General features: G+C 49.0%; 1 protein-coding gene across 1 annotated transcript; it reads left to right on the forward strand.

The window, feature by feature from the left end:
- The first annotated feature begins 900 nt into the window (after window positions 1–900).
- LOC119400927 (uncharacterized) lies at window positions 901–22,335 on the forward strand. Its single transcript, XM_037667814.2, has 3 exons — window positions 901–933; window positions 21,261–21,430; window positions 22,139–22,335. Exons 2-3 carry the CDS (start codon window positions 21,267–21,269, stop codon window positions 22,305–22,307), a joined length of 333 nt encoding a protein of 110 aa, XP_037523742.1. The 5' UTR covers window positions 901–933; window positions 21,261–21,266; the 3' UTR covers window positions 22,308–22,335.
- The last annotated feature ends 2,227 nt before the right edge of the window (window positions 22,336–24,562 follow it).

Below are 24,562 nucleotides of genomic sequence, written 5' to 3' on the forward strand. Positions count from 1 at the left end.
TCGCGGAAGAGCTGGTGCACTCGCGGAAGCGTCCTTCATCGAAATGATGGTGATGATTGCATATCTGAACCTTCTGGTTGTTTGCTAGATTGTGAAGTACGCACGCTTAGCAATCTGATCTAAAATTACTGCGCACGCGCGGTGTTGGTTTTTCGTGTGTTCAGTGATGCTTCAATGAACTTCAGTTGTTAGACAGCTGTGTCCTTCTCTTCTTGTGTTTCCGTCGTGTTCGCGCTGATTTTCCAAGTATATACGCTAGTTTCCCTCTTTGTGTGGTTAGTTCGTTTTTTTATTTATAGCATTGCTATTAATGTCACATCAACCAAGCCAACTAAACCAGCCAAACCCGCCACGTCCACGCGTATATATTTCAAGCATTCGCACCTTGCTAGCTAAAGCTCAATTTTAATTAGTGGCGGAAATTTTTCTAATGCCCGGGCAGTCCCTCTCTTTTCATTTTTTTTCTTTCTTGCGAATAAATGCCTATAGCGGCTTATTTGTTTACGACCGTACCAGCGTTCTCTGCATTTGCATTCGAACTCGATGCAGATAAATCTGGGGGCTTGGTCGTATACCGGTCTTGTGGCGAGCTCTCGCTCAAACCAACGACACTCTTTCTCGTCTTCGCAGTATCTCGCGAAAGGCGGTATAACGCAGCAGCCATTGACCGCAGGCATCCACGTGCCCAAAGAAAACTTCACAACGACGCGGGCAACCCGCAGCAAGTTGCTTCGTTCAGAGTCGCGGCTGGGGAACCTTGAAGAGCAGGTTTGCGGATGGCGCGTCGTCTGGTGGACAAACCATCCGCTGGGCTGCCGTCCGATAAGGCGACGGAAACCGCGTATATAAGAACGCTCGCCGTCAGCTGCCGATCGGACAATCCTTTCACACCGGGACACTGTCTTTCAAGGAATCCACGGACTTCGAACAGTGGTGAGTTCTTACGGACGAGCGCGCGCCGACGTGATGCAGGGTCCATGTCACAAAGTTTGAATTCGGTTAACTGAGCACCCGATTACATGATGATGAGAACAGGCGTGTGCATGCGCACAGGATAAGGGGGGGGGGGGTTGCGCGAACTCTGTCCTATTCCTTTACTCAGAGGTGAACCAGTGGTGAGTAGTGGGATTTCATCCTCCTCGCCCTCCTCCTCACCATCACATCTCTCCTCCTCACGTTCACTTCCCTTTCCCACCCCCTTGCAACGCTATACTATACAAGGAAGAAGGGTGTCTTGAAGGGCCAGTTGATACGTGATACTGCGAGGTCACAGCGCGAAAAACGGCACTAAGTCGAAGGAACAAACAACACAGGCGCTTGTGTTGTTTGTTCCTTCGACTTAGTCCCGGTTTTCGCGCTGTTTCCTCGCGGTACTATGCCATATGCTCTGCTAGCGTGCCTGGATAGCCGAGTTGTTAGGACGCTCGCCTTCGGATCGAGGGTAGGCGGGTTCGAATCCCGCCTCATGAAGAACTTCTTTATGGCAAGAATTTTTCTCTTTCTTTATATCTTTCTTTCTGTCTGTCCCTCTGTCTCTTTCTTCCTTCCCCTCTTTGTCTCTCTCTCTCTCTCTCTGTGTAGTCGTTCTCTCACTTATCAGGGTTATTACAGGCCACGCCGGAGCGGTGAGTAGCGGGATTTGCCCAAATTCTGTGACACGTACCCGTTCATGATGGTGATAGTGTTCAGATAGGCCGCGCATTACGGCTAGCTTAAACAGTTTCGATGTTAAAAACTGTTTACTCCCACCTTTACCCCCGGAAAGCCGGGGACCAATGACAGGTCTTGGCGAGGAGCACGTCATCCTTTCATTATCATTTCCATAGCGGACCAAAGGCGCCGGGGAGGGAGGGGGGGGGGGGGGGGACTGCGGTGAAGCTTGCCATGTTTTTTTTAGACATCAAGACCAAATTTTCATGTCATATTATTTACGCAGATAACAAGCACTTGTCGGACCGGTAGCCAAAGGCTAGTTGAAGGTCCGATAAATAAATACCTAACAAATCCTAGCACAACAGGGAATAGAAAAAAAACAGCAGTCGTAATAGTCGCATAAACAAAGATATCAACGTTGAATTCTCATATCAATACAAAGTAAGTCTTGCATCCATTGCCAAGCTTGTTTCTGACTGCGGTGTGACTTCGGCCATAACACTGCTCTTTAAGCAATGACGGAACACGTCCGATTGAATGAAGGTATGGGCAGACTTGGCGTCTCCCATCTCCCCTCCCAACTCCCGTGTCCACGCTTATATGACTGTTGCTGGAGCCTTCGCTTCTACAACGGGGTTTGCCTTCGCCATGTCAGCAGCGTCGTGGGGGACTTGTCTTCCGACTGCTGCCCCGACGACGACAATGTCCTGTCCCCATGTGTAAACGTTTTGCTACAGCGACGTTTGATTCTTCGACATCTGATGATCACCCGCCACGGTGGTCTAGTGATTATGGCGCTCTATATACTTCTGACCCGAAGGTCGCGGGATCGAGTCCCGATCGCGGCGGCCGCATTTTCGATGTCGGCAAGAATGCTTGAGGCCCGTGTACTTAAATTTATGCGCGCGTTAAAGAACCCCCAGGTTGTTGTTGTTGTTGTTGTTGTTGAATTAACTTTATTCTGGTCCAGAGAACGCGTAGGTGGTCGAGATCTCCGGGGCCCTCCACTATATGGCATCCCTCATAATCATATCGTTGTTATGGGACGTTAAACCCCGTCAATTATTATTACATCTGATGATCATTCAAGCTTGTAGGCTCGCGCCTTTCGGCAAAACTATGTCGGGCTTAAACAGCTGGAACCAGAAGAATCAGAATGTTTCTTCACGGCGAAGCTGTCAACCCTGTGCTGTCGTCATCGCAGTAGTAGTGGTCATGCATTGTCAAGTAGCCAAAGGGGGAAGTGAATAAACAAATAAATAAATTATGATGAAAACACTGGGTTACAAGCGGTGGTTGCGTCGTAACTGTAGCAGCAAGAACTGGACGGGCGCGGGCAGCGTTGCAGCAAACCACGGGCTAGGCAGCTCCAGCTAGTGCCTCGCGCAAGGCTGGCGATGTGGCTGCAGCGCTGGACATTATTTTTTACTACAAAATAAATAAATAAATAATAATAATAATAATAATAATAATATTATTATTATTATTATTATTATTATTATTATTATTATTATTATTATTATTATTATTATTATTATTATTATTATTATTATTATTATTATTATTATTATCATCGATCACATGCACACGCGTGTTTACAACTTCGCTGTCCGAAGGTATTCACGGCGTGAAACTGGCTGCAGTTCCTTTTGTTCCTTTTTTCCCCTAAAACATTTTTTTCTTTTTTGCTTCATCCTGGCGAAAAGCTGCGACACGCAGGTTGAACTTGCCTAAAGGCCCTCACAGAATTGACAGATTTAGTTGGGCGTCCCCAGAGCTGCTGCGGACGCTCAACTAAATCTGTCCAATAAGATCGACACAGCTACGGTTTCAGGTTGTGCTATACGTCATTTCCGAACACATCTTCGTGCCGCAGGTGAAGATGGCATCTGCAGGCGTGTTCTTCCTGGTGTCAGCCATGCTGTGCGCGGCAGTTGTAGCCGAAGAGCCCGAACCCAGCGGAAGCAACCCTGTGCTTGGTACCGGGCGGCAGCAGCAGCCCCAGTACCCGGTCCCGTATCCCTATCCGCACCCTTGCACGTACAGGTACGTAACGCTGTTAGGCCGATTTGCAAGTCAAGTTACGCTTCCTTGTGCATTCCCCTAACGAAGGCGAAAGCCATCTTCTTCTTTGTCTTCTCAGTCGATCGTGTTGATCATCCCCCTTCCCATGAAATCTTTCTGCACCTAACGTGGTTTTGCACTGCTTCCGAGATCGCAGGCATTGTACGCTTTCCGCATCTTACGTGATTCCGCACTGCCTCCGGGATCGGCCCCACCTTTGACCAAGCGACCATATCATGCGATGACGCTATCATGACACGTCATGCGAAGACATAATGACGTCATGGTGACGTCACGTATTTTGGCGATCTGTGATGTCATCACACGATGATGGTTTTTCTGCAGCACTCTTGTTGACGACGACGCTCGCTTTTCGCGTTTGATTCGGGCATCTAACGCTTTCCCCTTAATACATGTATAGGACTTTTCACGGCAGTCGACGTACTACCAGTGACCGTTTGGACCAACGTCTTGAGATTAGCCTTTTAGCAAGTTACGGAAATACTGCACGGAATTACGGCACTGTATTACCGTATAGCGCTTCTCCTTTCTCGCTGCTTATGCTTAAAGGGACACTAAAGGCAAATATTAAGTCGGCGTTGATTGTTGAAATAGCGGTCCAGAAACCTCGTAGTGCTAATTTTGTGCCAAGGAAGTACTTATTTTGAAATAAAATCACGTTTTATTGGTCCGCATCGTGTTAGCGCACTTCAAATCACCCGCCTGAAAGCGGTGTTTCTCACGTCACTGCTACCGTGCCCAACGTTGCCCGCCTTTACTGCGCGGCGGCGTACACTCGCGGCGTGCGCCATTCGGGCATCTGGCAACATCACATGCATGCGGCATTTTGTCGAACTTTCTGTCAGAGCGACTTTCACGAGCGCGCAAAACACACGCGGCAGTACGCGATACCGAAACTTCCACTGAGACACGACCGCGTGAGCGAAGAAGGGCGCCGGGCGCAGCGCAGTTCGGCGAAAACGGAACCTTTGACCCACGCGCGCCGTTCCCAATGGCAACACCACAGAGGTTCTTTTTTCCATGAATGAAACAGAAACGAACAAGCAGCCTTTTATTACGTCTCTTGATGCACGGAAGGTTCTTTCTTTTATTGCAGCTAGATTGATTACGAGTGACTAATTGTAATCGAACTCTCTCACGTCATCGGGATCATTTCCAAAATGTGCCGCTCGTGGCGCTCATCGTGTGATACATTTAGAGTCACTAGAAAAAAACTTCAGAGTATCGCATCTGTTTTCCGCGCGCCGTCGCCGACGCGATTGGCTTACTCGCATCACGTGACCTCTCGCCGCCATATCCCTTCCAAGCGCTTTGGGTGCAGGCGCGTTGAATGCAGAGCGCGGCCGGACATTAACAGTACCACGGTCCCTAGAAGCACTTCGTCGCTTTTTTTAAACGCCTCATGCAGATACCAGAGAGTAGCTGACCAGTAACCGAACGTTGCTGGTGAGCTACTGCGGGAATTTCGTATATTTTTGTATTCCGTGTGGGAAACATTAACGTCAAAGAGCGTTGTTGTACGCGGCTGCATAGTTGGCCGCGGAATGAATTCGCCCCCCTCGGAGAACACTCCTTTCTGTAGTGAACTGCACAAACTTTGCTGGAAAAGCTCTCATGCAACAGAATACTTCACCTTTTCTGTTCGATATGTTCAGCGATATTGAAAACTACATATACTACATACCTTTCTATTTGCTCGGCTGTTTATATCACGATCTGTTGAACAGGTTGTGCATGCATTTCGAGTTATAAGCGTGTCGCGCACGAGAGCGAAATGGAAGACTTATTAAAATAATAACTGTTTACTGTATACCTTGAAGGCAATTGTCGCATGATCATTTGCCAATGCGCAAAACTGAAGCGTGGAACTCTGTTGATAAACGTGGTACAAGGCAATGTCATTAAGCGTATTTTATTTTTAAAAAATGTTGCTAATGCTGCACTGGGCCGTGCGTACCCTTACAATACTGTTTAGTGGGTGAGAAATGGTCACAGCAAAATAAAAAAAAATCGGCTCATCCTCCCACGCACTGAGGGAATCGATTTCATGCGAGGCCCAGATCTATATACATACTGTGTTGCAGTAGCATGCGCGTTAAAAAGTTTCTTGATGTGCTATTTCTGATCAAAATACCATAAAGCACTGCGCCAAGGAAGTTTTAACAAGAGTGCATTACGAAAAAAAAAAAGAAAAGTTGAAATTAAAAGCGGCGCAGAAACCGAACCCAGCTGTTTACGCGCTGGCAACGCAAAAAAAAAAAAAAAAGAACTTTGTCGGAACACAGCAAAATGTTTGCAAATGCACTGCAACGTCGGGAATATTTAGGAGACAAAAAATAGGAAATGAAACAACTGAGTAGTGACGTCAATCATTTTCGATGGCCTATTTTCTACCTATCTGTTAGGAAATGACAACGTATTCACAAAATAAGACGCACTTTACCTACCGCACGCCGATTCGCCCGTGCGTTCGGCTGCTGGCGTTCCGAACCGAGACAAATACTTCACGCACAACTTCCACTTACCGTACACACACCACTTCTATTACAGATAACACCCAGCTGAACAGCAAGCATGGTGCGCAAGTAAGGTATGCGTAAGCGATCAGTCGAAGGACGCAATGCTGAATGTTCGCGATGTTCGATAATGTTCTCGAATGCGCTATGAAGTGAACCTGAACACCGACTGCAAAGCTAGCGCAAACAGTCAACATTAACCAAGTGTCGAAGTAAATGGCATCTCGCACGGTCATTACGCTAATGCAACTATACAGCTCTGGACCTTGCGAACACATCCGGCCGTGAAACGAAAAGAGACCGATGAAGCCACGAAGTTCGCGAGCACATGGCAACATTCGTCGCACGTTTCATTAGCTACACCGCTTACCGCGCAGTCGATTTATGACTGTCGATTACTCGAAATCACTTCTGATATCCTTTTGAAGAAACACACACACACACATATTGAAGTTACGCCGAGCGTAACACGGCATCGAGGCGAAAAAGATCGGTCACTTCTCAATACACGCTACCAAAGCGCCGGACGGTCGGGAAGGGAAATGGCCGCCGCCGCCCAATGTTGCCCGCGTGCAGCCTACCTTTGCGGTACTCTGAAATTTTCCAGTGATTCTAGATACATTAAGCTTAATTTCTAGGCGCCGGGCGAAGCGCAGTGGCTGCGCTTCGCCCGGCGCCCTGCTTCGCTCACGCGGTCGCGTCTCAGCACTGGCAGTTTCGGTATCGCGTATTGCCGCGTGTGTTTTGCGCGCTCGTGAAAGTCGCTCTGACAGAAAGCTCGACAAAATGCCGCATGCATGTAATGTTGCCGGATGCCCGAATGGTTCACGCCGCCAGTGCACGCCGCCTCGCAGTAAAGGCGGGCAACGTTGGGCACGGCAGCAGTGACGTGCGAAATACCGCTTTCAGGCGGGTGATTTGAAGTGCGCTAACGGGATGCGGACCACTAAAACGTGATTTTATTTCAAAATAAGCGCTTCCTTGGCACAAAAGTAGCACCACGAGGTTTCCGAACCGCTATTTCAACAATCAACACCGACCTAATATTTGCCTTTAGTGTCCCTTTAACGCTCGCACCTGCCGTACTCGGTAGTGGGGCTTGCCCAATATGTGCGGCGCATATCCACCCGTGGAGTTTTTGCACGACGGAGCACAATTCGTGTAAACAGTTTCGCTGTTTAAAAGAGGCGTGTTACTGGGCGGACAGAGACTCACTGCTGTTCTACAGACTCTAATGCTTAGACGAATACTGCCTCATGTTGTTGCAGGTGTACGCTGCAACACTGCGACGTGTACCAGTGTCACTACAAGTGCGTCCGTGGAGCCAACTGCCCGACCCTGGGTAGTGGCCAGGACGGCCACAAGGGCGCCGGCGAGATCACCGTCACCAAGCCGCTCAGCGAGAAGGTGGACGCCTTCGACTACGAGCCAAAGGGAACGTCCCAATAAAAGAGCACCAGTGCCCTCAAAGAAAGAGAAAGCTTGTTCGCTAGAAAGTACTCAATTTTCTTGTATACACGAGCAGCGCACTACGGCTGCGGTTTGAGTGATCTGTCCCACTGTGCACGCAGGTATGAACCAGGCGAAAGAAAGGTACAGCGCAATTGTGTGTGTCATTGTACGTCCGTGTCTACACTACATCCCTAGGACGCGTCTGGGGCGGCGCTAGGGGATCGGTGGGGGTGGCAGCACCCCAAAATGTTCGCCTGCCCCCCTTTGCCCCAAAAGAGCAAACGTACGTAGTCAAAACACAACGCGACTGCTACGACTATATACTCCTCTACCGCTGCATGACGCACCCTCCTAGCTTTCATTCCTCCCTCTCCTGCTGCAGCAGTCATGTCACCCATGGGAGTGTATTTTAAGAGCGTGACAGCTTGATTTAGAGCCTGAATATCCAATGAGACGGACTGTCCAACGATACGGAATGTCCGACTGAGACGGCATGTCTAACGAGACTGAATGTCCAACGAGACGGACTGTCCAACTGAGACGGCATGTCCAACGAGAGTGAATGTCCAATGAGACTGAATGTCCAACGAGACGGAATGTCCAACGAGACGGAATGTCCAAGGAGACTGAATGTCCAACAAGACGGAATGTCTAACCGAGACGGAATGTCCAACCGTGTATGGAACACGTTTTCATAGAGGGTGTCACGAGGCACGTGATCTATACAAGAGGCGGCAGCTGACCAATACCTCACATGCTGCATCGCATCTGCCGGAACGAAGCCCAAAAGAGATTTGAAAGTGCGAAATAAGGGGAATCGTTCGATGGGTTCCTTTCTTTGTTAAAAAAAAAAACAACAGCCAATTAAGCCAAAGAAAGCAGAGGAACATTATTTGCTGTTTGTAACTCCCGTGTAACGATATTATAACCCAAATTGAAAGCAATAAAATGGACGAAACAGCACCCATTCCGCCAGTGGGATTCAAACCCGCAATTACAAATACGGCTACGAGTTGCGCTGGCTAACACTCCGAGGGATCAAACTCACATAAAGACCCAACAGTGTGGACGAGGGAGCGCCCTCCGTCGTAGCTCAATTTTTAGCGCATCAGACGCGTAATTTGAAAGTTGTGGGTTTGGATCCCATTGACGGAAAGGGTGGCACTAAATAAATGCTTGAATAGAGCGCTCAACAGAAGGCTGCTGCAGTAAAGTATGCAAACTCGCTGCCTACAATATTGTGGCTACATTGCCGGGTTACATGTAATCTATTACGTACAATTCCGTTTCCTCCGACTGGCGACTCCTTTTAATTTTCAGACCGAGACGGAATGTCCAACTAGACGAAATGTTCAACCTAGGCTGAATGCCCAACGAGACAGAATGTCCACTATTAGACATTCTGTCTCGCTGGACATTCCGTCTCGTTGGACATTCCGGCCACAAGCGTGACAACTTTAGCCTGCACGGGATTTCAATATCGGTTCTCCATGACGAATTATCTGGTATTCACTGCTTCCCAGAAAACAGCAGCGTACCGTCATTCGCAAATCTGGAAGCGGTTAACGTGTACATTTATTCGTAGGATGGGCTTCCATAAGACTCGCATAATGACATAAGACTTGCATAATGGGCTTCCATAAGACTCGGTTATTTCCCTCGTTTGGTTAATAAGGTAACCTCATCTTTATGATTATAATTGCCTAATTACTACCTCGAATCACAGCAGCATATGTACAGTATACCGATCAAGAAAATCTCATTTCGTTCACGATCAAAGAGAGAGAGAATAAGAATAAAAGAAAGGCGGGGAGGTTAACCAGGGCTGAGCCCGGTAGTCTACCCTGCCCTGGGAAAGAGGGGAGGGGGAAGGAAAGATAGAGAGGAGGAGAGAAAAGTCACCCTTTCAGCTGACGTAACAGTTCCGCATTTGACATCACAAACGACGAATCAGTCCGGTATCATTGAGAGAACGCAACAGCGCTTTCGTTGCCTTTCGGAACTGTGATGGGCAGCTCCATGGTCCCAATATCTTCTCGACAGTGAAGGCGCTTCCGTCCAGTTGATTTAGTGCAGTGCTGAGGTGAAGCCTCTCGTTTGCGTATACGTCGGGCAGTAACACAAAAGGTGCTCAGTAGTTTCATCAACGGCGCAGTCGCTGCACTCGATGAGGGGGGACGAAGCACCTTAGGGTCGAGGCTTGTCCGTTGTTCGTTGTCCGTGCTCACGGCACAGCACCGTGTAACATCGAAACATCAGCTTTAACAATGGACTAATATCAATCATAATTGTGACGAAACAATAAAAAACACCTACAAGCACAAACTCTTTATACTAGTCGGCGACTTCAACGTACACATTATGGACCTTAGGACCTATAGCTTATATAGTCGTCGGCTGTCACGGTCCGCTGTCACGGTATATAGAAAACCTTTGCTATAGTCGAAACATATATGTGTGTGTGTGGATGAAGAAAGGTTTACGATAGACGAACATCAATGATGATTTTGACAGAACAATATAAAGCACCTACAATTGAGCACAAACCTTTTATACTAGTCGGCGACTTCAACGTAGACATTATTGCCACGTGCGTTTCTTATTATCACTTTTGATGTAGTATTCGGGTTTGACCAGCAAGGACGGTTATCAACGCTCGACGCTGTCCGCGAAGCAGCGTTCGAGAAACTTCGCGATTGTAGTAGATCGTTTTGTTAAGATTGCGCACCGCACGCGAGTGTTCCAGCTTTGTCGAGAGATAACGCCGACATCAGCGATATTGCTGGAAAGTTCGATAGCGCCTGTATAAAAGCCGACGCGCTTGACCGCTTGTCAGTTGATCGACGGTTGACGCTCTGTTCGCCGATATCAGTGCATACCGTGTGTACTGCTGTAAATTAACTTTCCGTTTCGCGGCCACAAGTTCGGCCAAATAAACAGTTTCATCTTGAAAACGCCGACTGCTGTCTTCGTCGACGTCACGACCACGTGACATTATGGACCTTAGGATCTAGCTTTGTCGTCGACTCTTTGTGTCACTTTATGTCACTCAATTTACATTATATGGGACAACGCTCGGGTAACGTACGGTTGCTCACCCATACAATACCCAGAGCTTCACTTCGTGGAGATGCGTGGATTTTTTTTCTGATCCTCGACGCTACGTGAATGTCAGAATTTAAATATGGCGGTCAGCCGGGCTTGCTGATGCGAAGACGTACTACAACAAACAGTGCGAATACGAGACGCAGACTAGCCGAAATAAAACGTGCAGACACGATGTCGAGTGTTAGAAATTGAACGGAAGCAGAAAGGGCAGAGAAGAGCAAAACATTGGACGATCTTCACTGTTGGTGTCTTTGTTGCACATATTACTGACGGCGTCGAATTCCATCGTACTGCGAGCCCTGATTAACGGAATTCGACGACATGCTACATGCCGAATACAGAACAATACGTTTCCTGTATGTACACGTACTGCAACGAAATTCAACTCATGCTTAGTCGAACTAATTGAAGTGTATGGCGGCAAGGGCCTCTGCCGGGAGGTGCAAAAACGGCACTTGGCCCCTGCCCCCGTCCCTTCCCCTCCCTGGCCACACCATGATCTTCCCACCGCGATGCAACACGGGTTTGCATCCCGCCACCACCCAAGACAAAATCCCGCCGACGTCCACGTATGGCACCCTAGCATCCGTAGATGTGCGCAGCGAACGATCTCCACAATGAATGCAGTGTAAGGAGGAAGAAGAACAACATGCCGCAGTGGGACACTACCTTAGCTGGAAGAGCCAAGCGCGAGCTGTTGGCGCCAGCGCTGCGATTCTTGTGTTGGTTGTCGCCGCCCGCTTTCAGCGTCCATAGGCATCCTGCTCAAGTGCTACTTGTGTCAATAAAACCCGTATCAGAGTGGTGGAGGTGCGGGGTACTCAACCTGGAACTCCGAAACAGGAGACTACCTGTTCCCCCAGATATGGCCGACGAAACCGCCCAGCAAGGCACGACCCAACCTCCGATGGTCATCGTGCTCACTGCGCTACGCCTGCGCGATCCACCTTTCTTCAACGGCACCGATGAGCAAGACGTCAAAGACTAGCTGTCGACATTTGAAAAGGTGGGCGCAAGCAACAAGTGGGACGACCCTTCCAAGCTTCAATATGTTTCCTTCTACCTGAAAGAGGTCGCAAGCCTCTGGTTTAACAACCACCAGGCAGAATTCACCACCTGGAGTGATTTTAAGCAACGTATTGCCGATGTGTTCGGTCGCCCCGAGGGACGCAAGCTCCATGCTGAACAGCGCCTACGGGGGCGTGCACAGTTGCAAGGAGAAGGCTTCACAAGTTACATCGAAGACGTACTCGACTTGTGCAAGTGCCTTAACCCTTCGATGAGTGAAGGAGACAAGATTAAACACATCTTGAAGGGGATAGACGACGACGCCTTTCAGATGCTGCTGGCCAAGGACCCGCGGACCGTGTCTGAACTCGCCACTCTGTGCCAGAGCTTCGAGGAACTGTGGAAACAACGGCTCTTGACACGGCGGCCAGCGGCTACAGACGACACTCTCGCGGCGTTGACTCTCGGTGGTGAGCACAACCCGCTGCTGTCAGGAATCAAACGATATGTGCGCGAGGAAGTGGCTCGACAACTGTCGTGCCTGTCGTATTTACCGACGACGGTACACACTACTGAGCGTCTCGCGCCGGCCATCCGACAGGTGATACAGGAGCAGGTCTCCGAGGCACTGCCATCCGCCTCCCAGCCAACACCTGTCGCCGCGCCGCTGACTTATGCTGCCGTTACTGCTAATCCACCGCGACCTCTACCTTTGTCGACTCCTCAACTTGTGCGAGTACCAACGACGCCCAGTACACAGCAGCAGGGGCGTAGCCAAGGGGGGGGGGGGGTTCAACCCCCCCCCCCCCCGAAATTTTTCAGTTTTGCTTGCGTATATAGGCACGCACACATACAAACGCACGCACGAACATACATAAAGTATGGGTGAACACCCCCCCCCCCCCAAAAAAAAAAATTTCTGGCTACGCCCCTGCACAGCAGTGCTACGGAAACCCCTGACGCACAGCTGACAGCCGTCCCATTTGCTACGCTTGCGGGTATCCAGGCCATGTCGCGCGCTTTTGTCGTCGGCGCTTCGCAGCGATCTCGGCTTCACCGAGGTACCCCGACTACTCTTTCCGCGCCCCGTACGACGCACAAGGAGAACCGCCACCTCAACGTGATCGACTACCAGCTGAACGTGACCCGCTGCCAGCCGAACGCGATCGCCAACGTGCTTCCGAGTACCGACCGTTCGCTTCCCGTCGCTCACCCTCACCGCGGCGCCACCCCTGCGTCGCCGACCGAACCAGCTGGAGACGGAAAACTGACTGCCGCAGCTCCGGAGGCACGAGCTGCGTCGTCGTCACACTGTAAGTCCTCGCCTGTCCCCCACCAAGGTTATGGAAGTTCGTTGAAGGTTTCCGAACTCTCGCGCTTGTTGGTACTGGTGCTGCCATATCTGTGATGAGCCGAAAACTTTGTCGCTCTGTAAGAAAGGTAACGACGCCGCCTTCCGGGTTTTCACTCAGTACAGCGAGTGCGCAACAAATTCAACCGGTTGGAGCATGCACGGCCAGAATCGTCATTCGGGATGTTTTGTACCACGTAGAGTTTCTCGTGTTGGCCACGTGTTCGCATGATGTAATACTCGGATGGGAATTTTTGTCACGCCACCACGCCGTTATTGACTGCGCTCGCGCACAGGTGGAACTTTCTGTGTTTTCTGAGGCCCCATCTACCGACAGAGAACGACCCCATGTCGGCAAACTTGTTGTTGCCGCTGACACTGACGTTCCTCCTCTCAGTGCCGTCATAGTTCCTGTCCACTGCGCTGAATTTTCTGGCACTACCGTTGTGTTCACTCCATCTGACGTTTTCAGTCGCCGCCACAGTACATCGCTGCCATTTGCCATTCTGCCGCCTCATCAGTAGAGACCGGATTTTAGGCAAATGCCTATTTTGTTCCTTGCGCTCTGATCGTGCCACTTTGATATATGAGCATGAATTAGAGGTTAGGAAGGGCTATTATAGTGTTTTTATTGTGCCTATAAATGCCTATTTTTGGCATTTTTGCCTAAATGCTTACAAATGCCTATAAATGCCTATTTTCTAAACTGGCACTTATATTAACACTATTTAGCCTTAAATTTCGCTCCCGGGAGCAGTTTGAGACCGTTATTCATGTTATAATAATATCTGGGGTTTAACGTCCCAAAACCACGATATGATTATGAGAGACGCACCGTTATTCATGTTAAAGCGAAACATTGACTGTTCGTAACTACGGCGTTCAACGTAGTCCTCTAGTTCAACCAACTCCCGGAAACAACTGAGAAGCCGTGAAGTGGGACACGCGCATTCGCCGCCGCAGAAACATGGCGTGCGCGGTTCTCTAATGCGAGACCGTGGAGAGCCGTCAGAGGAAATATGAGTGAAGAGCAAAAAAAAAAGGAAAAGAAAATGTGGTGTGCATGCGGCTTTGGTTTTTGTAAGTTAATTTGTAAGGTATCCACTGCATTAGCGTAGCCAGAAATGTTTTCGAAGGGGGGTAGAGGGGTTCAACCATATGTATGTCCGTGAGTGCGCTTGTATGCATGCGTGTATGCGTGCGTGCGTGTATATGCACTTGCAAAACTGAAAAGTTTCGGGGGGGGGGGGGGTCACCAACGGAACGGAATATCATCGCGGAGCAAGTGAATGACATGCTTCAGCACGGTGTCATCGAGCCTTCCTCTAGTCCCTGGTCTTCACCTCTAGTGCTCGTGAGGAAAAAAGATGGTTCGATTTGATTTTGTGTGGATTACCGACGTCTCAACAAAATTACGCGGGAAGATCTCCCTCTTCCTCGCATCGATGACGCCATCGATTGCCTACAAGGCGCCGAATACTTTTCCGTCATTGGACTTACGTTCAGGTTATTGGCAGGTCCCGATGGCAGAATGTAACCGTCCTAAAACAGCGTTCGTTACCCCAGACGGCCTGTACGAATTCACAGTAATGCCATTCGGTCTGTGTAATGCGCCTGCAACGTTTGAGCGCATGATGGACAGCATTTTACGCGGTCTAAAGTGGCAGATATGTTTACGTTACCTCGACGATGTTGTGTTCTCCCCAGATTTTCCTACACACGTCGACCGTTTGCGCACGATTCTTCAGTGCCTTACCAAGGCAAACCTTCAGCTTAATCTGAAGAAGTACCGCTTCGGGGCTCGCCAACTCACTATACTTGGTCATGTTGTCTCAAAGTATGGAATTCTTCCAGACCCGGACAAACTTCGTGCGGTCGCCGAGTTTCCTAAGCCGACTAGCAGCAGAAATAAATAAAAACGAAGCGATGACGTGCCTCTCACGAAGGCCTTTGATTGGTCCCCGGCTTTCCGGACTAAAGGCGGGAAGAATGAACAGTTCTTTGAATGCGACATCAGGGGCCCCTCGTCGCCATTATCTTCAAATAACATGCGTACTGGTCATAACCCTGCGCATTAAAAATTAAAAATGACGTCAAAGTTCCGAGGGCTAAACGTATGGGGCAGAATTGCCCCCCACTCCCTTAGATGATTAGGGGTAGGGTACCAATCCTAAAGGTGGAGCCCCCCTTTATATAATCAGGGGGAGGCGTCAGGGGGCCCCACTGCCTCCCCCCCCCCCCCCCCCCCGTGCGCACCCCTATGCTAGTAAGGTAGAGAGGTGGGTGAATTGGAAACGATGCACACTTGGAAAATCAGTTGTCTAACAACTGAACTTCTGAAAACAGCGCTCGGGACAAGAAAGAAGCGAAAAGACCGAGCGCTGACTACATTAGGAATTGTCTTTTAAAACTATACCCGGTTCTTGGCCAATCCCCCAGTGTGGGTTGTGTGCCACAGTTTCAAGGAACTACTCTACACTACTCTACTCTGCATTCGTTGGTAATGCGTTAGCAATTTTTGTCAACGTTACCGTTAGCTCCTGTCATATCTATTAATAATGCATTTTCTAGTAGAACGTCAGGCACGCGCAATGACTCATCCGTAAGCATGGCTTCCGTAGACTTGCTGAAAAAAAAAAGAGCATGAATATCTTGACAACTCGTGTTAATTTCAAGGGCTCGTTTTCTTTGTTATACACAATATTAATGAGAACTAAGGTATTACCTTACATTTATTACTAAAAACATCCCCTATACTTTCCTTGGCATTACTGTCTGTTAGTTCTCATTAATATTGTGTATAACAAAGAAAACGAGCCCTTGAAATTAACACTTCTTTCCTTCATTCATAGCGAGGGTCTCGTTCTGGCAGACTTGATGCTTTCAGGTAGTATGCGAGGGATTATTGGTCAGCTGCCAGCTCGTAATAAGTTCACGTGCTACGTGACGCCAAACAGGCAGAAAAAGAGTGTTCCACACTCGCCGTCATGACTACTGGCGGCGCTGACTGACACTCCCACGTTTAAATGCACACATATACCCTATAAAGTGGACGGGGGGATGGCCGCCGCGGTAGCTCAGTTGGTAGAGCATCGGGCGCGTTATTCGAAGGTCGCAGGTTCGGTCCCTGCCCGCGGCAAGCTATCTTTTCGTCCACTTTTCTTTCTTCACAATTACCTTACATTTATTACTAAAAACATCCCCTATACTTTCCTTGGCATTATTGTCTGTTAGTTCTCATTAATATTGTGACAACTCGTAGTAATCTTCGCGCATATGTGCCGTAAGAGGAGTGCTTGCATGTCTTCGTGTCATTTTAATTGTTCTCGTTTTTCCGAGGGTATGTGTTCCGCTACGGCGAAATAAAGATGTTGTTTAATCAGCGCTTGGTCTTGTCGCTTCCTTCTTGTCCCGTCGTAGCACTGTTTTCAGAAGCTGAGTATGTACCAATCAGCCCGCAATAATACTCTATAGCAACTGAAGTTTATTTAAACAAATCTGAACGCATGAAAAACCAACACCATGCGTGCACAGTAATTTTAGGTCACGTGAAAGACTTTGCTAAGCGTGCGGACCTTGCAATCTATAGCAAGCAAACAGAAGGTTCAGATACGCAATCGTCACCCATCATTTCGATGAAGGACGCTTCCGCGAGTGCACCAGCTCTTTTATCTTTCCTGTGATTCAACATTATATAATGACTGTGTTATTGAAGAAAGGGTTACACCCACATGACCTGCAATGAGCTGAAAGATGTGACGTTGGCGTTCCGTTAAGGTATTCTTGGGCTGGCGAAGTCGTCCATTAGTGCAACTGCTGGTGATGCTTCACCGAGCAACCTACAACCGATGTTCCTCCAGCCTTCTTCTCAAGTGCAGCACAAGGTTTTTCTACTTTTAAGTCTCGCATACATAAATGTCATGATAGTTTTGAGCAGCAGGTTGTTCGGCTAAAAAACGCTGGGTACCCAGCGCACGTGCTTGTTTCGGCGTCTGAGAGACTTCTCAAGAAGTGCAAATTTTGTCCGGTTAAAAAGGCCAACCTATAGATAATAAGACTAAAAAAATATGACGCCGTGCCTTACGTATACATCGACTGTCCCATCGGTTTAAGAAGATAGCAAAAAGTTTCAACGTCGACGTTCTTTTTTCCTCAAACCTAAGAGTATAGGAAACAGCTTGTACTGTAATTCAGAAGAAGGCTAGAGGAACAGCGGTTGCAGGCTGCTCGGGAGAGCATCGCAATGCCGTCGTTTCCTGCCCCTGAGGGGTTGTCTATAGAATTCTCCTCTCCTGCGGAAGGGCGTACATAGGCCAATCAGGTATATGCATTAATGAACGACTTCGCCAGCACAAAAATACCTTGAAGGGAACGCCGACGTCACATCTCATTGCAGGTCATGTGGGTGTAACCCTTTCTTCAATAACACAGTCAGTTGAAGCGCAAGGATAAAAGGGCTCATGGAACTCGCAGAAGCATTCTTCATCGAAATGATGGGTGATGATTGCATATCCGAACCTTCTGTTTGTTTGCTAGATTGCGAAGTACGCACGCTTAGCAATGTCTTTCACGTAACCTAAAATTACCGCGCACGCATGGTGTTCGTTTTTCGTGTGTTCAGTCTTGCTTCAATGAACTTCAGTTGTTATACAGCTGTGTCCTTTGTGGTGTCGTCGTCAAGAACCACCGCGGGTTCGAGCACTGGGAGCTTCATGCAGGTTGCCGCGTCCTCGTTCGTCCCGCGCCCGTGTACCGTTCGAACTGCTGCGCGCGAGAACTCGGCCCGTCACCGCGAAGGGACGGCGAGCCATCGCGCGCAGCGAGGGAGACCCTAGGCGACACTCTCCAAATTAGCGATTTATTACTGGGATTACAAAGAGATCAATAATTCGACACAGCCAATCGTACGTAACATAATTACACAGGTCACCAATTAGCTAATACAATTGTTACCAAATGTGGCCGCGAATGGCACACCCACAAAACGAACAATGAAAGAACCAGGTTTGGAGAGCCGACCTACCCTTCGGCCAGCGCTCCCGCGATCGCGCACCCCAGAGCAGAAGAAACAGAACAGACAAAGAAACACTTAAAAGGAACATAAGGTGCACGATCGCGAGGCGCTGCCTCGGGACTTCGAGACCGCGGAGGGTAGCGCGCGCCCGCCGAGGCCGGAGCCCCGACAAAACGACGTAACCGCCGGCCGGCGGCGAAGAACAAAGGACAAAGGATCGCCGCCGGCCGGAGCGGCCAAAACGCGTACGCACCCTTCGAGGTCCCCAAGTGGTCTCTCCAACCTCGGCGCGCGCCCCCGCGTCTAGGCGAGCGCGAGCAAGGCCCAAATCCCGCCAAAATTGGGCCAATGGGACACCGTGTTTAACCTTTGAGGGCGGGGTGGCAGCAAAGTGACGGCGATTTAGCTGCCGCCCGTCCGGTCGAGAGGAGAGGGACACGAGAATTCTCCAAGGGAAGATGGCGTCGAGCCACTGGCGCGGACGCCTGAATTCCCACACCTTGGCATTGTAGAAAGAAAAGACAGGACGCCGACCAAGAACGTGTCAAAAATATAATAAACTGACATTCAGGTGTGAACAAGGCTTCCGTGTGGAAGCCTGAATGTCAGTTTATTATATTTTTGACACGTTCTTGGTCGGCGTCCTGTCTTTTCTTTCTACAATGCCATTACATCCCGACCAGACGAGATTTCGTCCAATTCTCGATTTCAGCTGTGTCCTTCTTGTGTTTCCTCCGTGTTCGCGCTGATTTTCCAGGTATCACTACGCTAGTTTCCCTCTTTGTGTGGTCAGTTCGTTTTTTAATTAGCATTGCTAGTAATGTCAAATCAACCAAGCCAACTAAACCAGCCAAACCCGCCACGTCCACGCGTATACATTTCAAGCATTTGCACCTTGCTAGCTAAAGCTCAATTTTAATTAGTGGCGGAAATTTTTCTAATGTCCGGGCAGTCCCCCTCTTTTCATTTTTTTTTCTTTCTTGCGAATAAATGCCTAACAGCTTATTCGTTTACGACCGCACCAGCGTTCTCTGCCTCTGCATTCGAACTCGATGCCCATAAATCGGGGGCTTGGTCGTATACCGGTCTTGTGACGGGCTCTCGCTCAAACCAACGCCACTCTTTCTCGTCTTCGCAGTATCTCGCGAAAGGCTGTATAACGCAGCAGCCATTGACCGCAGGCATCCACGTGCCCAAAAAAAACTTCACAACGACGCGGACAACCTGCAGCAAGTTGCTTCGTTCCGAGTCGCGGCCGGGGAACCCGGAAGAGCAGGTTTGCGGATGGCGCGTCGTCTGGTGGACAAACCATCCACTGGGCTGCCGTCCGATAAGGCGATGGAAACCGCCTATATAAGAACGCTCGCCGGCAGCTGCCGGTCGGGCACTCCTTTCACACCGGGGCACTGTCTTTCAAGGAATCCACGGACTTCGAACAGCGGTGAGTTCTTACAGACGAGCGCGCGCCGACGTGATGCAGGGTCCATGTCACAAAGTTTGAATTCGGATAACTGAGGAACGTGTCAGCGCAACCGATCACATGATGATGAGGGTACGCGGGTTCGAATCCCGCCTCGTGAAGAATTTTTTTGGCAAGGACTTCTTCTTTCTTTATATCCTTCTTTCTGTCTGTCTCTCCGTTTTTTTCTTTCCTTCTTTCTTTTTTCTTTCTCTCCCACTGTACTCGTTCTCTCATCCATCAGGATTACTGCAGGCCACGCCGGAGCGGTGAGTAGTGGGATTTGCCCAAATTCTGTGGCACATGCCCGTCGATGATGATCATAGTGTTCTGACAGGCCGCGCATTACGCTGTTGAAAACTGTTTACCTCCCACCTTTATGCCCGGAAAGCCGGGGGACCAATGGCAGGACTTTGCGAGAAGCACGTCATCGTTTCACTTTTATTTCCATTTCGGAGCTCGCTTACTTTTGGACTTGACCAACAGCGCAGGGAGGAGGGGAGGGGGGGAGGAGAGGGGGGGGCTGTGGTGAAAGTTGCGCCCCCCATCCCTAATGGAGAACGCTGCGCGCGCCTATGTGCGCACAGGTGGGGCAGGAGGGGGCGGCCGCCCCCACTAATCATCTGATGGGGGCGCCAAGTCTGCGCAATACCTCTACTCCATCGGACTTGACCGTCATTGTTTACTGTGCACAGTTATGGCCAACGCCTCAAATAGAGGAGGCGCTATATCATGGCCATGCAGGTTTTTGACGATAATGGGATAATAAAGGCATTCTATGAACTGCCTACGTCCCACGTGCCGTTACTCCTGGGAAGCCGGGGACCGAAGGCAGGTCGTTTTGAGAAGCACGTCATCGTGTCATCGCTTCACTTTCATTCTTTTTTTCTTTTTTAGACATCAACATCAAATGTTCATTCCATATTATTTATGCAGATGATAAACGCTTGTCGGACCGGTAGCCAAAGGCTAATTGAAGGTCCGATAATTAAATAACTAGGAAATCCTAGCACAGCAGGGAATAGAAAAAAACAGCAGTTGTAACAGTTGCATAAACAAAGATATCAATGTTGAATTCTCAGATCAGTACAAAGTAAGTCTTGCATCCATTGCGAAGCTTGTTTCGGACTGCGGTGTGACTTCGGCCATAACACTGCTCTTTAAGCAATGACGGAACACGTCCGGACTGAATGAAGGTATGGGCAGACTTCGCGCCTCGCCATCTTCCTGTATTTAGATTTAGGTGCATTTAGATTTAGGTGCGCGTTAAAAGAACCCCAGGTGGTCGAGATTTCCGGAGCCCCCCACTACGGCTTCCCTCATAATCATATCGTGGTTTTGGGACGTTAAACCCCATCAATTACTATTACATCTGATGATCATCCAAGCTGTAGGCCTGCGTCTTTCGGCAAAACTGTCATGTGTAAAAAGCTAGAATCAGAATGCTTTTTACGGCGAAACTGTCTTATTCTACGCTGTGCCGTCGTAGTGGTAGTAGTCGTAGTAGTAGTAGTAGTAGCCACGCAGGTCAACTAAAGGCCTCACAGAATAAGATTGACAGCTACGGTTTCATGCTGTGCTGTACGTCATTTCCGAACACTGTTCGTGCCCCAGGTGAAGATGGCATCTGCCGGCGTGTTCTTCCTGGTGTCAGCCGTGCTGTGCGCGGCAGTTGTAGCCGAAGAGCCCGAACCCCGCGGAACCTACCCTGCGCTTGGTACCGGGTGGCAGCAGCAGCCCCAGTACCCGGTCCGATACCCCTATCCGCACCCTTGCACGTACAGGTACGTAGCGCCGTTAATTAGGCCAATTTGCAAGTCACGCGTTCCCTTGTGCATTCCCCGAAACGAAGGCGAAAGCCATCTTCTTCTTCTTCTTTGTCTTCTCAGTCGATTGTGTTGATCCTCCCCTTCCCGTGAAAGCTTTCTGCACCTAACGTGGTTTTGCACTGCTTCCGAGATCGCAGGCGTTGTACGCTTTCTGCATCTCACATGATTCCGCAGTGACTCCGCGATCGGCCCACCTTTGACCAAGCGACGATATCATGCGATGACGTCATCATGACACGTTATGCGAAGACATTTTATGCCTTCATTCCCTTTATTCTTCTCCATTTCTCTCTTTCTCTTTCTTTCTATCGGCTTCTTGCTCTCTGCTTTCTCTCTTATTTTCTTTCTCTCTCTATTTTCTATTTCTCTCTTTCTATATCTTTCTTTCTTTCTCTCTTTCTCTCTCTCTCTCTCTTTCACCTGTTTCACGAGCTCCACTTCGCCGAGCAGAGTTTTCGTTTAACGCTCGCATCTGCTGTACTCGGTAGTGGGGCTTGCCCAATTCCGGTGGCGTATACCCCCCTTTTTGCACGACGGAGCACAAATCGCCGATAGCTTAAACAGTTTCGCTGTTTGAAGGAGGCGTGTTATTGGGCGGACAGAGACACACTGCTGTTCTACAGACTCTAATGCTTAGACGAATACTGCCTCATGTTGTTGCAGGTGTTCGCTGCGACTCTGCGACCTGTATCAGTGCCACTACAAGTGCGTCCGTGGAGCCACCTGCCCGACCCTGGGTGGTGGCCTGGACGCCCGCAAGGGCGCCGGCGAGATCACTGTCACCAAGCCGCTCAGCGAGAAAGTGGACGCCTTCGACTACGTGCCAAAATGAATATCCCAATAAAAGAGCACCAGTGCCCGCAAAAAAAAAAAAAAAGAGAAAGCCTGTTCGCTAGAAAGTACTTAATTTTCTTGTATGCACGAGCTGCGCGTTATGGCTGCGGTTTGAGTGATCTGTCCCACTGTGCACGCAGGTATATGAACCACGCGAAAGAAAGGCACAGCGCATTGTGTTTGTCATTGTATGTCCGTGTCTGCACAACAGCCCTAGGACGCGTCTGGGGCGGCGCTAGGCGATCGGTGGGGGTGGCAGCACCCCAAAATATTCGCCTGCCATCCTTTGCCCCATAAGAGCAAATGTAGCCAAAACACAACGCAACTGCTACAACTATAAGCTTCTCTACCGCTACACGACGCACGTTCCTAGCTTTTATTCCTCCCTCTTCTGCTGCAGCAGTCATGTCACCCATGGGAGTGTATTTTAAGAGCGTGACAGCTTGATTTAGAGCCTGAATATCCAATGAGACGGACTGTCCAACGAGACGGAATGTCCAATGGGTCACGTGACCGGCGAGACTGAATGTCCAACGAGACGGAATGTCCAACTAGACGAAATGTTCAACCGAGGCTGAAGGCCCAAGGAGACGGAATGCCCAACGAGCCTGAATGTCCACTATTGGACATTCCGTCTCTTTGGACATTCAGGCCACAAGCGTGACAACTTCAGCCTGCACGAGATTTCAATATCGGTTCTCCATGTCAAATTATCTGGTTTTCACTGCGTCCCACAAAACAGCAGCGTACCGTCATTCGCAAATCTGGAAGCGGATAATGTGTACTTCTATTCGTAGGATGGGCTTCCGTAAGATTCGCCTAATGACATAAGACTTGCATAATGGGCTTCCATAAGACTCGGTTATTTTACTCGTTTGGTTAATAAGGTAACCTCATCTTTATGATTATAATTGCCTAATTACTACGTCGAATCACAGCAGCATATGTACAGTACCGATCAAGGAAATCTCATTTCGTTCGCGATCAAAGAGAGAGAGAATAAGAATAAAAGAAAGGCGGGGAGGTTAACCAGGGCTGAGCCCGGTAGTCTACCCTGCCCTGGGAAAGAGGGGAGGGGGAAGGAAAGATAGAGAGGAGGAGAGAAAAGTCACCCTTTCAGCCGACGTAACAGTTCCGCGTTTGACATCACAAACGGCGAATCAGTCCGGTATCATTGAGAGAACGCAACAGCGCTTTCGTTGCCTTTCGGAACTGTGATGGGCAGCTCCATGGTCCCAATATCTTCTCGACAGTGAAGGCGCTTCCGTCCAGTTGATTTAGTGCAGTGCTGAGGTGAAGCCTCTCGTTTGCATATATGTCGGGCAGCAGGCACGTAGGCAAGGGGGGGCCCGGGGGGCCCGCCCCCCCCCCCCCCCCCGAAATTTTTCCAGCCCTCTATATTTCCAGGCAACATTTTTTTGTTTTTGCCATTGAAAGACTGTCTTTCGAACAATTACTCCTTGGGCCCCCCCCGAAAAAAAATCCTGGCTACGTGCCTGTCGGGCAGTAACACAAAGGTGCTCAGTAGTTTCATCAACGGCACAGTCGCTGCACTCGGCGTTGTCGGCCATCCAGATCTTAAATGAGTAGGGACGAAGCACCTTAGGGTCGAGGCTTGTCCGTTGTTCGTTGTCCGTGCTCACGGCACAGCACCGTGTAAAATCGAAAAATCAGGTTTAACAATAGACGAATATCAATCATAATTGTGAGAGAACAATAAAAAACACCTACAAGCACAAACCCTTTATACTAGTCGGCGACTTCAACGTACACATTATGGACCTTAGAACCTAACTTAGTCGTCGGCTCTCACCGTCCGTTGTCACGGTACATAGAAAACCGTTGCTATAGTCGAAACATATATGTGTGTATGTGAATAAAAAAAGGTTTACAATAGACGAACACCAATCATGACTGTGACAGAACAATATAAAACACCTTTTATACTATATATTTTACTATATATTATACTATATATTATACTATATTATACTATATTATACTATATTATACTATATTATACTATATTATACTATATATTATACTATATTTTATATATAAAAACCTTTTATACTAGTCGGTGACTTCAACGTAGACATTATGGACCTTAGGACCTAGCTTTGTCGTCGACTCTTAATGTCACTTTATGTCACTCAGTTTACATTATTGGGACAACACTCAGGTAACGCACGGTTGCTCACCCATACGATACCCAGAGCTTCGCCCAGTCGTCATGATTCACTTCGTGGAGAT

The sequence above is a fragment of the Rhipicephalus sanguineus genome, chromosome 7, assembly GCF_013339695.2.
Source record: "Rhipicephalus sanguineus isolate Rsan-2018 chromosome 7, BIME_Rsan_1.4, whole genome shotgun sequence".
NCBI lineage: Eukaryota > Metazoa > Arthropoda > Arachnida > Ixodida > Ixodidae > Rhipicephalus > Rhipicephalus sanguineus.